This window comes from Crocodylus siamensis, chromosome 14 (assembly GCF_052110815.1).
Source record: "Crocodylus siamensis isolate JL-2025a chromosome 14, ASM5211081v1, whole genome shotgun sequence".
Taxonomy (NCBI): Eukaryota; Metazoa; Chordata; order Crocodylia; family Crocodylidae; genus Crocodylus; species Crocodylus siamensis.
Window position 1 is genome coordinate 24764361 of NC_143408.1, and position 17750 is coordinate 24782110.

Sequence of the window (17750 nt, forward strand, 5' to 3'; positions counted from 1 at the left end):
GCTGGCCTGGCATGCAGGACCTTTATTTTTCATGGTGAAATGCACTTTGGGCAGGCCAGCACCTGAGCCCCAATGTGGGGAAAGCCACAGGCAGGAAGCCGAGGGGGCACAAAGGCAGCACAGGGATCCCTCAATGAGAAGGGCACCCTCACGCTGGCACCCCATGAAGTGTCTTGCCCTGCCTTCCCTCAGAAACCAGCAAGGAGACGGGGAAGAGACAACACTAACACTGTGACAGGAGCTTCCCCAGGCCGCTAGCACAAGGACTAGCCCACTGGGAGAGCCAAAGGCACCAGTGTTCACCCACACAAGATGCCAGACACACAACACCCGGCTGGGGTTGGTCACTACTTCCCGTGGTAGGACCAGCACCCACAGCCTCCTGCACGTGGCCACAGGAGCTGGGTTCTGGCCAGGCCTCGGCAGGAGCCAGCAGCAGCAGAGGCCCAACCTTCCTGCCAGGAGCCATCATAGAGGACACAAAGAACCAAACCTCCCAGGCAAGATGGATGGTATCGCTGTCAAGGAGGCTTTGGTGTCCTCTTCCCTCCCTTTTGAGCTGTAAGCCACTTCCCATCACGGCAACCCTCAGCCACTGCCACCTTCTCCTATTGGAGACAGGCCGATCCTCCCCCAACCCTATGCGTTTACCCGCCCACCCTCCCCCTATACCAGTTCGCCTCTGCAGCTGGACAGCACAGCAAAGGGATCTGGCCACAACTCCCGGGAGGAAAGCAGGTTCTGGGACTCCCATAGGCAGTGCCATCCCCCTCAGCTCTGGTGTTAAGCAGAGTTTGGACAACGTCCGAGGGTCCTAACCTGGCAATGCCACGGGCTCAAATCTAGGCCAGCCCCACCTGAGGTGGCAAGGTCCCCCGGGGCTCCCTGAAGCCAAGGTGACCTCACACTATCTGTATGCCCAGTTCCTCTGCTGTCTTCTGCAGCCGGTCCATGACATTCTCCTCTGGCTCCTCAGTGAGGCTGCTGGGCGCAGCTGCCCACTCCTCAGGGTACGTGCTGGCCATGACATAGAACACTGTTTCACTCTCCCCATGCTCATTGGTCTGGTTCATGACATGGATAATAGTGTCAGAGGGGGTGCTGGGCTCTTGCTTCAGCAAGGCACCTGGCTGTGTTGTCCCAGGGCAGGCCACAGCGTACAGCAGGGGTAGCGGTGTGGCCACGTCGTTGGCTTCCTCCAGGGAAGCCTCCGCAGGTGGTTCCACGATGATGACCTGCAGGTTGCTCTCGTCCTCGGGCAGGACCATGCAGTCGCCGGCGCCATCCAGTGCCTTGCCCTGCTTCTCCTGCTCCTTCAACAGCTGTTCAGTCAGCTCCACACTCTCGTAGCGCACCAGCTGCAACCGCATGTAGCCATCCTCATGCTCCTTGTACCTGATGGGCCAGACAGAGGGACAGTAGAGCTGGCAAGCAGGACCAGTGCAGCCAGCAGAAGGAGCATTTACTTGGGGCACAGCCCTGCATACCAACACACCCGACAGGGTCACTCAGGCATCAGCAGGGGCTGCTCACTCCTCCCCCTCCCCAGGAGGTAATGCTGCAGCCCGGACCATGGGCAAGCCCCTAAACCAGGCTGCTCCTGGTTCATCAATGTGAGGGCGCAACAGGAGAAGCCTTGCCAGGAATGTCAAATCTAGCACATCAGTTGCCTCTCTGACCCCAGCCTGTAGACACTGCATCTCCAGCCCAGCCCTGAACTCTGGTGATATGGAGCAAAGGAAGGGAGAAGGGGGGGGGGGCAGAGTTCTAGTACCTGAAGCGAGGGTGGCCCGAGGGCCACTTGAACTGATGCTTTTTCCGGAGATGCACGGTGAGATTGTTGCCCCGCGTGAAGCATTTGTCACAGACGTGGCACTTATACCGGGGCTCTGAGTCACCCTGCAGACGGGTGGGAAGGAAGGAAGGATGTTACAGTCACAGCTCCCAGCCAGCAGGCCCGGGCGCTCCCATTCAACAGGTGACTCTTCCACCTGCTCCCCAGCAGACCCCACTGTACAGGCTAGAAGCATAGTACTGCCATGCAAGCATGGAAAGGTAAGGCCAGGGCAACAGACAGCACTGGCAAAGAGAGGCCTCCCACATACCCCAGGGACCTGTGGAAAATCACGCAGCAGACAGTACTGCCTCCATTGCTGGTTTTAGCTCTCCATGCCCTTGACTGAGAGCTCTTTCAGGAAGCATCTGTCTGTTTACCCATACCGCGCTTGCTGCTTGGTAAAAAAAATCTTTAGCACTTAAGAGTTGCTGCTGTTCCCGGCACCAGTCCCTGGCGGGGAGCGCAGAGCTCTGAAGAGATGAAACACTGGAATGAAACGACGGAGCAAACTCCACAGTCCCCAGAGGCCCCAAACTGGCCCATCCAGCACCAGAGCTGCTGAAGTCATCAGCCCTGCTGTGCAGGGAATGAGGGGGAACAGCCGGGACAAAGGAGCAGCTATGTGCTAGCAGGTACTGCATGTGAACATGCTGACCCAAGCCCGGGGAGATGAGCTGCGCAGACCAAGAGCCTCACAGGTGATCTGCCTCCAGTGTCGCCAGAGCTCTGGGGCAGGGACACTCCAGAACAAGCCCTGCCCACCCCCCAGGGCCCTCTCAAGGGCAGTGCCCAGCAGTCTCAGGGTCAGGGTGGACCTGGGGATTCTCTCCCAGGGTGCACTGAGGCTACAATGTAGATACACCCTGGGCCTCAGTTTCTCCCTGTGCATGGAGGGGGATGATCGCATTCCCCTTTCCTCACGTGCACATGTTGTTTCTTTCCATGTACAGGGCCTAGCACGAGGGACTCCCAGGATTTGCTCAGGGCCTCCCAACCTTCCAGAGAAGCCCCAACTGAGAGTGGCAGAGCCCTGGGGTGCCTCCCACCTCATGGACCTTGCGGTAGTGCAGCTTGATGGAACACAGGGAGCGAGCGGAGAAGCTGCAGCCCTCGAACTCGCAGCGATAGGCCGGTTCTTTGCTGTGTGTGTCAAGGTGTTTCCTCAGACCAATTAAATTCTTGCAGCTGAAAAGACAGAAGAGAATGAAGCTGAGCGACCAAGCAGGCCCTGTTCTGCCACCGCCCCCCCTGCGAAGGACTCCTTCCTGCAGCCCACCTGTAGTCACAGTTGTCACATTTGAAGGGACGTTCCTCACTGTGGCGGAAGCGCATATGGTTGCGCAGGGAAGAGGGCAGCGGGCAGGTCATATCACAGAGAGGGCACTTGTAATGGTTGACTGAAAGAGAGGGACCAAGGGAGCTGTTATCACGGGCCAGGGAAGGGAACAGAACATGCCCAATGAGGGGGCAGGGGAGGATGGTCACTCACCATGGTGCCTCATGTGATCACGAAGCAGCCTCTCCGTGGCAAACCTCTTGGAGCAATGAGAGCACTGAAACCTCTGCTCTATAATGGAGAGGGGGAGAAAGAGTGATGAAATGAGATCTGAGGCAGTAACTAGTGGCCAAGACAGACACTTGCAGCCACTGATGTGCCTTCCAGCACCATCACAGCATTCCTTGGGCTGCCACATGCACAAACTGGGAAGCACTGAGCTCCAAAACAACCTTACTGACTCTAGTAACTGGGAACAAGAGATGTGGAAGCTGGGAATAAAAACGCAGAAACTAGCAAATCCCTCTCGCTTCTAGCTCCAGGCCCAGCCTCAGCACCCCCTGCCCCAACTCACAGCCCAGGGTCATCCCCTGTACTCACGGTCCACGGTAGTCTGCCGGCGGATGTGGTCAAAGAATTTGGTGTTGTTGGCAAACATCCCCCCACAAGTTGGACAGGCCACCACCTTTTCCTGCGTGTGGCTGCGCAGGTGCTCCCGCAGCTTGCAGCGCCCCTTGAAAGTGCAGTCACAGTCTGAATGCAAGAGGAAGAAACAGATGCTGGTCAGAGCCATGGCAGAGACCTGGGAGTGCTGAAACACTGCTGGCAGTACAAAGGAAAGTGGCTTGAAACCAGCCAGCTCCGCCCCAGGGAAGCCTCCAGTTTGCTATTCCACTGTGCGACAGGTTGTCACTACCCCTAGAGGCTAATAAAAGATGTGTTGTAGACAGTAACCTGAGGCTTGACCCAGCTTGCAGCCACTATCCTACAGGACAACACAGGTATTTCCTCAGTAAGCACTGGCATCGTGGCCTTAAAGCATTACAGCACTCTAGCTCCGCTAGACCCGCACGGCAACAGACAGATGAAATGGCTGCACAGGCCCACCCGATATTAATTTTCCTGAGCCTGGGTTTTAAAACAGCTTCATGTCAAGTCTGCCCAAGCTGAGTTTGGCATACGCTGCTGTACAGGAGGGTGAGCAATGACTGAAGCAGGGCCTGATGCAGGGGCATTCAGAAACCCCTAAACTGGTGTAAATCATTAGATATACAGTAAAAGCTCTGTTATCTGGCATCCCCTGGGAATGGGGGATGCCGGTTAATCAAATATGCACCGCCCAGCATCAGTGTGCCAGGGGACAGGGAGGGGGATCCCCCATGCAGGCTGCTTTGCCTCAAGCCATAGAAGTGGCAAAAAAAAATTTGGCTCACGGCAGCAAAACAGGAAGTCCCCCGGAAGTGGTACTGCCGGTTCCGCTTTCGCTGCATCCCTGGGACGCCGGTTAACAGAGTTTTCTGGCTAACAAAGTGCCGGTTAACGCAGCTTTTGCTGTCACTTGCTTCCCAACCCCCGTCCACACTCTCCCCCAAGAGCTCTCACGCGGCTGTCAGGTACCTTTCCAGCCACACGCCACCACGTGGTTCTCCTTCCCAGCAACCTTGTAATCCAAGCAGAAGCTGTGATCCTCCACGTGCCGGTAGAACCACTCCGGGTTATCGAATGACCTCTGCGGGGCGAGGGGGATTTGGGGGGCAGACAAACAAATAACCATTAGTGTGGACGAATCCTCATTTGACAGAGCTCAGGGGAACTCTCCCTCGCCTCGTCCAGAGGCCTCGCTCCGATCGAGATGCGGCCGCACGTGCAACGCTTGCCAGACGACGAAGCGCCTACCGGCTGCTCCGCACTCACCCCCGGAGCAGTGCCGCGGGCGGCCCTCACCTCGCAGTACTCCCACAGACACTGGAAGTTTTCCTGGATCTCCGGCACGATGTTGCGGCTCTGGAAATCCAGCTGGCAGTGGCTCAAGTCCGGCTGGCTCTGCAGGGCCTGCAGCCCCCACTGCTTTAGCTTTGTGTGGTAGCAGTGGAAGTAGACGTGACGGATCAGGTCGGCCAAGCTCTCCGGGGAGCAGAAGCCGCACTCCTGCCACAGGCACGTGTATTCTTCTGCAACGCAAACGGGACACGGACACGTGCCCCGGGTCTGTCAGGGGCCGCATCTCAATCAGAGCACGGCTCCCCCCCAACCCCTCCCCCCGCCCCGCCGGGGGGCTGGACAATCCGGGCCTCACCCAGGGGGTCGCCGTCGCCGCGCTGGGCGCGGAGCTCCTCCTGCTGCTGCAGGTGCTCGGAGACGTGGGCGCAGAAGGGCTCCATGGCAGCGGCCACGTGGCTGCAGCCGTCCCACTCACACTGCAGCACCAGCGCCTCGCGCCGCCCCGGCGCCATGTTCCCGGCCCGGACCTTTCGGCGTCGCCGCGGGGGCACACCGGAGCACGGAAAGCTGCACACTTCCGCCACGCCCGCCAGCCAATCAACGCGAGGGAAGAAGCTGTGCGCGGTGCGCCGCTGAGCGAGTCCGGGCGGGAACTGGGTGGGCATCATGGTTCCGGCCAAGTGGCACCGGAAGTGGGGAGGAACAAGGCAAGGGGGATGACCTTTGACCTCCTTGCCCCCTTAATCTAAGGGACCTTTGACCCCATTAGTGCAGGGGCTTTGGAGTTGTGGGGTAAGGCTCTGCGTGCTGCCCTTTGACCTCACGGGGGTCAGACCCAAAGAGTGGCGGGCAGCAAGGGGCCGGGGTTGTGCATGGGCCTCTCACCGGAAGCTCTCTGCTGGCCTCGCTCCCACCGCAGCTTGTTCACACCCGCTGATCCCGTCTCGAAGGGATATCATTGATCCCCCAGTCCTGCAGCTCCACGGGAGCACTTCCCGCCCCTTGTATCTGGTCTCAGGCTTGCCCCTAACCCCTGCCGGATCGTCCCCTCACCGGGGGAACAGCTCGTCGGATCGTTCGATGGAGTTGATAACACCCGGTCCTGCACGTCGTGAGCGCTGATCATCTTTTCCACTCAATCTGTCTGCACCCAAATGTGTTTGTCCCACTTCCAAAAATTGAGATCGGACCTAGGGTGGAGCAGAGATGCACCAATGCCTTGCACCTGGCACAGGAAATGTTACCGAGCTCGAACCCTTCCTCCCCCCGATTTAAGTTTCATTGTTTGTTAGGTTTCGGGTCGGCGCTCCTGTTGCATGCCTGGCGACTCAGATAGAAATGGTCTTTGAGCCTGGGTGACCTGGGTGATGGCAAGCTCGTTGCTATTCTTGCTGTGTGTGTTTGTCCCCCCAAAGTCACAAGAGAGCTCATATTGGGTTCATTTTCTTCACGTTCAACATGATGAATGACAATGCGAAAACTCATGCAAATAACACTAGGCAAATAAGAGGCAGAAGTTCCAAGTCAATACATACAACCAGCAATTTTGCTGTGAAACCAGAAGCGAAACACGGGGACATTGAAACCTTCCTATAATATCTTCCTTGCAAACAATGATTTCTATTCTCTGGTTGATGTGTGTGTATAACATAGTCATTATTAATGAGACGCAAGGTGATAAGGGCTTCTTGCTTGGGTGTTGTTTTTTTTTTCCTGGTGCCCTGAAATGCTTAATAAATGGAATCATCAGATAATCTAATAAAGAACACTGTAAACATTTACAGACCATAATTTGAATCTCTTTTCTTTCCTCTATTCTTCTCTCTCTTTACAGAGTCCCTCTAATTACTACTGTTTTCTCCTCCCCGCCCACCTCCCCCAACACAAAGAGCGAAATACCCCACTGAATAATGAATTCAGGACCAGGATATAAAAGCTTCAATACTGTGGTTTTCTTAAAGATGGTATCGACGGCAGTAGTCCTGGTGTTTCTGAGTAACGACAACAAAGAGGTGCACAGTCCCACAATGGAAAGATACTTATTATTGAAGGAAACTTCTTAGTCACAAATTTTCCAGGGAAAAAGGTCTTAAAAGCTTGGGGTGTGGGGGTGGAAATTTGTATGTCCTGGCTTTGGCAGCATTTTTCCATGTGTATTTTTAAAAACATTTTGCTTCCCTCTTAGTACTAGAACTAATTATTTGCTAATATATGACCCAAACCAGGAAAACCTATTGATTTCAATTATACTACTGATCAGCTTGAAGTTAACCACATGCTTTGGTGTGTTGCTGGATTGAGCAGGGGGACGAGGGATATTACTGATAGTACCCTGCTTGAGAAAAAATAAACCAACTTTTCACAGTAGGCCTTTATACATCAATGGGATGAACACATGCTGAAAACTAAATGGGTGCATTAATATCTGCCAAATCAGGGCCCAAGTGTTCAGCATCTAATGAGAATTCACACGGCAGCTGCTTTTCACAGTGAAGCTTGCAGAAGTGTGAAACTCTGCAATATATTATACCAACTGAAATGTAAAGTCAGTCACCCATGTCCTCAGGGTAAACACTGATTGTTGTATAAACATGTAACCCCCCAGCATCCTATAAGATTACAATCACAATCGTGACAGCTGGAGGTCCTGGTCAAACACAGCAAATTAAGTATCAGCTTTATGTTGCATGTTCCAAGATAGCGTTATATAGCAATACACAGTGTTTTGTGATAACACTTAACGATAAACAACAAATATCCTCTTATTTAGCAGCAAGGTGAGGGATTTAAAACCAAAATTGAATGACACAAATCAACACTCGCTCTTACAGTTGCGCATCTAACACCTTGTATTAGGAAACAGGGCAGTGAGGTTAGCCAGGTAGCAAATACAAGTCAAAATCAAATGCAGTTGGATAAAATGTGGCCTGTTATGGCGATGGGTCAATACACAGCTGGCTGTATAGCTATATCCTATCACACATCCGGATTCCACAAATTAAACTTCATGGAAGATGCATGGTTAAATCCAATAGACTGAACAGAAAATCTCATCCCTATGTGACTGGAAAGGCAGGTGCATGTTAAGAGCTTGGTCTGCTGTAGGACAAGCATTGGTTGTGATTGGATTTCATCTTTGGCTAATTATTTCCTGTGTTCAGGAGACAGAGCAGTTCCAAGTCCCAAGGGCTTCAATGCAATTATTTTCCATCGATAAAAAAGGCATGCAAAGGGATAGACATTTTCAGCAATACAGGGAGAGCAATCCTAGCTGCACTGCTGCCGATAGCCCTGGGACAAAGATTTGCCCTGGGTCTGCAAAGTGGTAGTAAACCAAGCAAATAAGTTTGAGCTGGAAGCAGACAGAGCTGGTGCGGGGGTCTGACAATGGATTGACCTGTGGAAAGCTGTGACAACTTAGGATGCAGAAACACGATGCTTTTACTGTGACCTCCTACCCTGGCCTGGCTTCACTATCCCACCTGTTGCTCCTGGTCATCAACCTAGGTTCTCTTCTCCCTGCCCCAGGGACTGGTCTCCTTGTCAAAGTGTCAGCCCAGTGCTTAGGATGATGGGGGCACTGATTCTTGTGCCCTGCCTGTGGGGTCTATTGAGATAAAGGCAACAGCAGTAGCTTCTGCGGAAGTGAATTTGGAGGTGGAAAGGGAGACAGAGAATATTCATCAGCGATCGAAGCACAAGAAACTTGTAGATGGGGAGAACAGTCTGGGGTGAGATGAGGATCTCCCTTACATGAAGGAGGGAGAAAAGAGGTCTATCAGAGACTCCAATATCCAGGAAGGGTATGAAGCCTCCCATTTGGGAAGCTGCCCCTCCCCTTTGGCTTCTAACCACTTCGGTTCAATTCCTCTCTCCTTGCTTTCTTGGGGCAGGCAAGGTATCACCAGGCTAGAGCAGGTTAAATGCACCAGGACCTGTGATTTAACTCTGTTATTTCAGTCCCTCTCTCACCTGCTTTTCTTTCTCCTGGCAGCCACTGCCAACCACTCTGCTCCCCCCCCCCCCCAAATTAAATTAAAGATATTTTGGAAAAATAAACTCCCTTCCCCAGTTATGCCGGCTGCACACATGACGGGCCAAACTCATTCCCAGTGTAACATCGCCAAGAGCCCCAGGAATTCAAATGAATGACAGACCTAGCCTAACCACACTCTGGAGCAGCCAGCGGAGTCCACAAGAAATGAAGCATTTGATTATGAAGAATATACGAGCAGCATTTCACAGGTGTAAATAGAGTCCCATCTTAGGCAAGCGGCTGAGCACTAATCTGCACTTCTTCTAGACCAGGTGCTGCAGATGTTCCTCACTCCATTCTTTCTCCTACCTATTTCTGTGCTGAGGTTCCTGCATCACACAAAAATGATCTGCCAGCTGCTTAACTGGGGCAAGTTTCTGAACCAAGGGATAAGCGTAAATACAGTTCACTCTGCTGCTTAGTTCAGGGACAGCAGGCACTGAGTTTCTCAGAGTACATTGCCATCTGCAAGGAGTCTAGTGACGACCAGCAAGAGACTGAACCTGTATTAGTAGAAAGATACTTGCAGATCTCAGAGAACCAAATGAAGGCCTTCCAGATGGACTATGAAAAGAGGATCCAGCAGAATGAGGGCTGGTCAAGCCACGTGGATATTCACTTGTGGGGCACCACGTTGCATCTGGTCCTGCCGGCTTTTGATAAAGTTGGTACCATGCTTGGTGGCTTTTGTGAAGTTAACCGGTGGTGTTACCCACTTCCTCCAAGGGACCCTGTTCTCCACCACTGACTTCATGGAGAACCTCCTCAAGATTTAGTTTTATTTTCATTTTTAACAGCCAGCTTAGCTTGTTGTCCGAGGGCACAGGAGGTTGATTCATTGTTTGTCTGCACAGCGCCCAGCACCGTGAGCTTGAGGCCTGTAGACACCAGCTTACCAGCTTGAGGCCTGTAGACGCCATTTTTTCCACCCTATTCCTTACTCTTTCTGATGTCTGAAGCCACCTGATTGCTGAACGACTCATCAGTCTTTTATGTTAGGGGACTTTTGCCCTCTCCATAAAAGAAATTCCATTTTCACCCATGAATTGCCTTTTCAGTCAAGAGAAAGAACCTTTGAGAAGGACCTGCACTGACCATGCAAATTGCAGTGAAACAGACATCCAAAGATTTGCATTTAAACAAATCCCAAGCAGGCTATTTCAGAGACATCACTAAATTGTGAAAAATACATTCCTGGCAGGCTCCAAAAGGACTCCGTTGGCGTAGAATGAACATTGACTTCAGTCTCACCTGGAAAGCTCATGCAGATTCACTTCCAGAGCCCTCGCAGAATCTGAAAAGGAGGACGTACAGCAGCGCTCAGTATGGAAACGGGTGAGTTTCATCCTCAAAACTTTCCAAGAGTTCAAATGTTGCTGTCAACCGCGTTTAATCAAAACAGCAATGACAGAGAGGAAAAAAAGGAACAGGTACATTATGTGCTGTCTGGGCAGATCTAAACAATAAGGACAGGACTGGTGCCTTACATCACTATGTGGGCAACAGCTCAGTAGTTTAACAGCATTGACTAATAGTTCAACCTCCCTAAGTACAAGTTAGGATGCTTCCTTCCCTCACAATGCAGTGTTTCTGGAGAATGACTGAGCCATCATTATTCTGTGACATGACTTAATTTACTTGAAGATGGTAATAAGAGTCTATTAGACTCTTCTAATAGAACATCTTATTCTCGTAGAAGCTTATTTTCCCTTCAGGTTTTTAATGTCTCGGGGACAGGTCTGGTTCATGGAAACCAGCGGGGCTGTCTATGTGACAAAGGGTTTCAGGGGTCGGCCCTTATCTTGCAGCAGATAAATGAGATCAGCCCTAATCTTGCATGACTTAAGCCTCTGCACAACTCTGGCTGGCTGAGTAGACCAGCTGGTTGCAGCAGGACTTACTTGTGTGAGTAAAGCCAAGGAGGAGGGAGAGTATCTGCAGGCCTGGGGCCTTAATTTGTAACAAGAATCGGGGACTTAAGAGACACGTGTAATATCACAGCACTGTGTTTTGCTACAGTGAGTCATTTGATAAAAATTGGCCTGTCCTTTCGCATGCTATGTTTGATGCTAATGGTATAAAGGAATCAGCCCTATGTTTGATGCTGATATGGTATAAAGGCCAATGAAGTCCGCTCAGTCCCACAGAAGGATATTATCTAACGTGCTCAGACTATAGTGATGGCATAGCAATAACAACGCTGCCTAGCTCTTACGTGGCACCCTCCATCAAGTGCCTCGCAAAGGAGATGAGCATCATGTTACGGGGGGGATACCGAGGCAGTTTGCCCCTGACTGTCTAGCAGTGCAGCAGCCAAATTTAGGAATAAGATCCTGGTTCCCCACTTTCCAATCCAACAGGCCACCTTGTCGGCCCAGAACAGCAGGGAAGTGTCACTATTCCCCTTCTACAGAAGGGGAAACTGAGGCACAGGGAGGCTGCTGCAAGGACACAGGACCAGGCAGTGGCTGTCAGGATCCCAAGTCTTCAGGGTCCCAGAGCAGGGCCCTCCTGTTACATCACACGCTGCTCTCTCTTCCCTGGCTATGCAGCACACCTCACCTGCTCCCCAAGCAAGTAGAAATCCCCTTATAGCAAAAGCCAACCCATCCGTCTTGCTGCAGAAGCCAACCAGCTAATCCCAGGACACTGACAATTGCTCTGCACATACTAAGTCATACTTGGCAGTCCTGCTAGGATTTAAGGTTTGCTTCAATCATACATTTATGGTTTCTCCTAGGCACACACTTAACTCATCATTGCAATTTATATACATCTCTTGTAGCATGAAGAGTGTCCCAAGCTGCATATATGGTTTGTAAACCTGTTGCTGTTCAGTCTTCCCTTTCCCATCTGATGTGGCCAAAGCCCTGGATTGCCACTGGCATCCTGAGCACGTTCTTTCAGATGTCCAGAGTTTGCTCCATTAAGGTGATTACTTATGAAAGCCAAGGACTTGATTTTCATATACTCTGGGGCCCCTTTCCATGGCACTGGAATCACTCAGAGGCCTTAATTTGGAGACCCTGCTAGAGAAAGGTCAAGGAGCCTTCCTGCAAATTATGATCTGGCTCTAAGACTCCCAAGTCTCATATGCTTAAACCTCCTGGTTCCAATATCATGCGTTTCAAAAACAGACCAAAGTTAGAGGTGGGAAAGACTGAATGGCTGAAGAGGTTTGTCTCTTTAACCTTGATCAAAACCCCAAAATGTTCAGCCAGTAAGACCTGAAACCAAATGTCTGTGGCACCTTCAGTTGGCTGGTTTTCAAAATCAGGTGCGTTTGAGGAAAAGACAAAACTTCCCAGAAAAAAACCCAAACATTATTATAGTCAAAATGCGATTTGCCATTTTTTCCATGGAAAAAGTTTGATCAGTCTTATTGAAAAGCCCTTCTCTCCTGCCCATGGAAATATCCTTCCTTCCTGAACATTTGCTATTGCTTTTTCTAAAGATTAGTTTTGAATTCCTAAAGCAATGGGATTGTTTCCTATTTCTTTCCTGAGCTTATTCAACAGCTTCATAGACCCTTAAGGTTTTCACTCAATTATTCCACATTTCCCCTGGAATAACTAAGATCAGCATTGATCCATAATCAAGAAAGCTTTCTAATAGTGTAAGGCCTTGGCCCAATAACTTGATCTCTGCTTAGCTTCTTATCTGTGTAAGGTACATGTATAATGATCCTGACCTGACATACGAGATTCAGCTCTCATACCAGCTCAAAAGCACTTTGAGGTCCTGAGTGTAGTTGGCATATGCTATTCACTTTTTCTGTGTTACCTTGGACTAGGACCTGTGACAGGGATGCATTAGCTGCTTCAATTTAAATATAGACATCTTAGAAGCATGAATGTTTAAAATTCCTGGGAAATCCCCCCCCAAGCAATCAACATTTTACAGAAATGCACATGCGTATGCGTGTGTGCATGTACCTGTAAAATCTTGCCTCCTTGTATCTTTCTTGTTAGCAAATCTTTTTAAAGATGTTGTTAGCAGCTTTTTGCCTATCACCAAAGAAACCGCGTTTCTTGTAGAGCTATGACACAGCTTCGTCATCGTTTGCAAATAAACATAACCAGGTCTTGCATCGGAAGTTGTGCTTCAAATCGATGGAGAAGGAGCTAGGGGCTACAGCAGAACAGGATAAAAATCTTACTCATTGGAGGCCTGAATCAATGCCCAGGGGAAAGGCTTAGTCAGTGGATGAGTCACGCTCCATCAGCGGAAGGCTCTCCTGACTCCGTGGGGTGCTGGGTGTCTGCTCCCATCCGTGCCATGGGCGTGCTTGGGCATGTCACTCTGCCCCTGTGGTCCCCGCTCTTCTCTTTGCCTCTTTAGACCGTCAGGTCCCCAAGGCAGCAGCCGTTTTTCCCAATGAACACGATGGAGCCCTTATCTCGGTAGGGGCCTGTGTTCACCATCTGAATCCAAACTAATGGTTGTAGCAACAGCAGCGGCATGGCTGGTCCACTGTACTTAGGCAGCACGGAGCCCACACCATGGCCAGCCACCCCTCGCGCCCTCAGACGTTCCCCTCTCCAGGTTCAGCACCTTCTCTGCACCTGGGGATGGCAGGATGTAGGACTCACGGTGACAAATGGAGACTGCCAGCTGGATGAGAATAAGCAGGAATGTGGAAAGGTAAATCAGATTTCTAAAGAGATCAAACACTTCCCCTTGGGGACACTTGTTTGCTTTCTGTCCGGAAACACACGGCAGTTTGTCGTCCGAGGGATTAACTCGAACATCAAGTTTCCATCTGTAACATTTGAATAAAAGCCTTGTGCTCCGCTCCTCACCGGCAGCCACAGGTGCGGGCTCTTTCTGTGGGCAGACTCCAGCTGAGAGGATAAAGGAGCCGGTGCCTTATTGTGCTTCTGCTCTGGTGCATCCCTGGGCTCAGTGGCAGTCAAAACAGCCAAGCAAATGGCAGGCTTTGCAGAGACTGATTCTGCCTGTGTGCACCTCTTCCTGAGCAGCTGTGGCCTGGTGAATGGGGCACGGGGCTGGCACCTGGGGTCTGCTCCCGAACACACCACTGTCTTGTTGCGTGACTTCACATGAGTCACTTTGTTCTTCTGTGCTGCGGTTTCCCCATCTATACGATGGAGGCGATGATACCATTACTGACCTCTTTGCAAAGTGCCTTGAGATGGGAGTACCGTGCTACGTGAGAGCTCCAGTTATCATTACAGCCTGGCGCTGGGGCTCTGCACAGAGGCAAATGGCACCTTTAAAGAATACCTTTGCTCAGGTTACCCCGTGGTTTTTTTTGACTGACTTACCCCCTGCCACTTGCTAACAGGCCCTTTGAAGAACGGCCATGTTCTACTAAGTTGATTTGCTCTTTCATCTTGGCCTATTCAAGGGAAAGTTTTTGGTTTAAACTGAAACAAATAACGGAGAACAAAAGCCTTGCTTGTCATCTTCTGCCTTTCATTCCCATCAGACATGCCAGGCCTAGTTATAACCTGCAAGCCCTAACCACAATGGGCCACGCTCTTAGCTGGTGTCACCTGATGGAGCATCACTGATGTTAAATCAGGTGCACTGGTTTATACCATTAGGAACGATTCAGTTCTTTTAGATGAGTAGAAACATCACAAGCATGAATCTCTAGGTCAAACAAGTCAACTTGGATATCGCATCTCTGACCATGCAGACAAGCACATGCACATCGTGTGTTCTCCAAGCCGTCTGTTAAAGCAAAGCAGCTAATCAAGGCAAAGCAAACCCTGCACCTTTTCCCTGAGCCCTGCCAAATACATGTTTTTTGCAGTGTGCTCAGACCATTGGACCAACAGGAGTAGGAAACCAGTTGCTCCTGCCCTCAGTGACAAACCCTGCCAGGGGCTCCTTTGTTCATGTGGAGAGCCCAACTCAACCCAGGTATGGGCTGTGTCTTGGAGCAAGGGGCACCTCTCAGGTAGACGGCACCTAGACCCATTGTAATGATGTTCAGCCTTTTAAAAAATGGAATGATAATAGAATTTGAAGTATTAAAAATACCCCCCAAAACCCTTTCTGTGGTGCCAGCCCAGTTAGTTCAGCAGCAGCTACTGCTTCGTGACTCTGGGAAATATCTTACCTATCTTTGCCTGGGGTTGCTTATACAGTGGAGTGAATTTTTTTTACACTATATGTGTTTCTTCCTCCACCGGTGAAAGACTATTTGTTATGGAAACAGAATTTTGTTTGGTAGGGAAGAAAGAAACAGAATATTTGCCCATTTTCCATTTATCCTGGGGATTTTTAACTAAAATTCTGTTACCGAACATTTTTGTTCACCAAAAATGCAGTTTCAGTATGTGCAAACCTTCAACCATCCTTCCAAACTCCTTGTGTCTTTACCAAAGACCAAAATAAAAACATGTTTGATAAAAAACTAGGATCTTTGCAATGTAGCCCCCCTTTCCTTTCTGAATCCTGGGAGGTGACAGTAAGGATGAAATTAGGTTTGGCAAGCTGGTCAGCTGACCAGTCAAATATTGTCAGTTGACTGCATATTTTTTTGATCATTCAAAAATTATAGCACTGTTACCAAAAAACCACATTTTTTGTAGTTTGTTGACAGAAATACGATTTTTTAATTATTTTTTTACACATTTCTTAAGGAAAAATGGTGCTTTTCCTGCATATTATTTAGACCTATTGGCAATTTTTGACCGATATTTGACGGGTCAATGGACCAAACTTTATTTGACTGGTCAAATATCTAACCCTAGCTGAAACTGCCCACAAAACTCTTCCATCTTTCAGACCACACTAACGACCGGCTTTGAGACAGGTGCTGCAGAGGCAATGTAGGAGAGAGGGCTCTGAGCATGGAAAAGAACCGTGTAATGCTGAAGTTCCTGACTTCTCAAGCCTCTCCTCCTAAGCCACATTTGGCACAAGCATCACACAGAGAGCAGGAGGAGACAACCGTCCTTCCCACTGACCTTGACCTGACTCTGCCAACATTGACCTTCTTCAGCCCCAAAGGCCAGACTTGTGCCCCTGGAGCTAAAGGAGTGACTTTGAGCTGGTAGTAGTTAATAGGGCATATCTACACGTGCATTAACGCACCATAATTATGGTGCAATAAGTTTAGCACAGGTACTAACTTAATGCGCAGTAATTGGAACTACTGTGCAGAAGCACCGGCGCACATCTCTTAAGTGATGCTAATGCACAGTAGATTAATTATACTGCACATTAGCACATTAGCATGGCACTGTGACATGCTAATTCACAGGAAATTAGTCTACTGCCCAGTTAGCATCTCATGTAGACGTGCCCATAAGGTGCCTCTCATGTGTCAACCATGGAGGTATGGCAATACCCATTCTGCTGGGGAGCTATGCTTTCTAACTACTAATTACTGGCTATTAACGGGTTATATCCAAGATCTTTAAATTACCGGAATGTTTCCATTATACATTTCCACTCTCAAAAGTATGAAAATAATAAGAATATCATTAACAAATTGCACATATTGGTGGTAACTAACCTTATTTTTTGCTACCTCTAGGATTTTGCTAACCTAGATTTTTGGCTGATCACAATGTAATTCCCATAAGATTTAGACTGGCAACTCCAAGTGGCTTTTACCTGCTTGTTTTGGGGAGTGGGACCTTGGCAGAATGAGTGGGATAAAAGTATCTCTTGAGACTAACCGCATGGTTCATAATTAAAACGCCCCTCTCTTACAGACTGGTAATGTTTTATGGGTTAGAGTAATGAAAGTGCACAAGAAAAATCACGTGCGGACATAGGCAAACCACAGCTTGGTGTCCTAGAAGTGACCACATCCTAAGTGTAACAAGGCTGAGTGGACAGACAGTCAAATACTGAGCTCTGAGTACAGAGAAGCTGCAGAGTAAAGCCCACACTGATTCCTGCGGTGGTAGATTCTCCCTGGCATTAAGAAACCAAATTAAAATTGACTCGTTTGAGCACAAGGCTAGGAACCAGGAACTCCAAGAGCTCTCAGACAACCCATCAATACAGAGCAACCTTTCATGCTAATGGAGTTTGCTCTCCCTAGGTGAACCCTGGCCTGCCTAATGATGTTAACTCCACATGGCGAGAAGCATTTGATGCTTTCACACAAGGCGGCAGTGCGCACTTGGCACATAGCTTAGGAAAACCTCCGAGGTGCTTTTCGTTGGCTCACGGAAAGAGAAAGTGGTTTGATGAACTAGCTCCTTCTCACTAGTTCCAGTTTTGCACAGTTGGTTCAAACTCATTGACACGCCAATGTATTTTGGCTATGCCATTTTAGGAATTGTCCTCACTATGTGGGTAGCAATACTGCCTCTGGTACTATACCTGCCACATACTAATGGCAAGGGTCCCAAAAGCATCTTATTATTTTTCAAAGGAAGCAAGGAACCTCACAATACAATGCCTACTGAAATTAGAGAGAGCTGCATGACTAATTCCCTTGTAAAAGGGTCTGAAAAGCTCTACATATATTGCAACTAATAGAGACCATTTATGATCTTGGTTGGTCTCCTGCGTAACACAGGCCAAAGAGCTCCCTACCTTCCCCTGCCGAGCAATTCCTGTGGTGGAGAAAATTATTCTTACTGCATCGTGGCCCCTTAGTGAGCCCCCAGGACTTCCCTGCTGAATGGTACAGGACAGCAGAGACTGTCCTTGGGTTCTGCTAT

At 49.7% G+C, this 17750-nt stretch overlaps 1 protein-coding gene across 2 annotated transcripts; it reads right to left on the bottom strand.

Moving 5' to 3' along the window:
* Positions 1-5601, bottom strand: HINFP (histone H4 transcription factor). Of its 2 annotated transcripts, XM_090027785.1 has the most exons (9): positions 5410-5601; positions 5058-5284; positions 4731-4842; positions 3714-3866; positions 3327-3404; positions 3114-3234; positions 2884-3022; positions 1775-1899; positions 1-1395 (listed from the first exon to the last, which is right to left on the bottom strand). In XM_090027785.1, exons 1-9 carry the CDS (start codon positions 5564-5566, stop codon positions 903-905), a joined length of 1605 nt encoding a protein of 534 aa, XP_089883911.1. In that variant the 5' UTR covers positions 5567-5601; the 3' UTR covers positions 1-902. The 2 variants fall into 2 exon arrangements, with proteins under 2 accessions (XP_089883911.1, XP_089883912.1); XM_090027786.1 differs by lacking the exons at positions 4731-4842; positions 5058-5284; positions 5410-5601 and adding an exon at positions 4547-4627.
* Positions 5602-17750: the final 12149 nt, after the last annotated feature.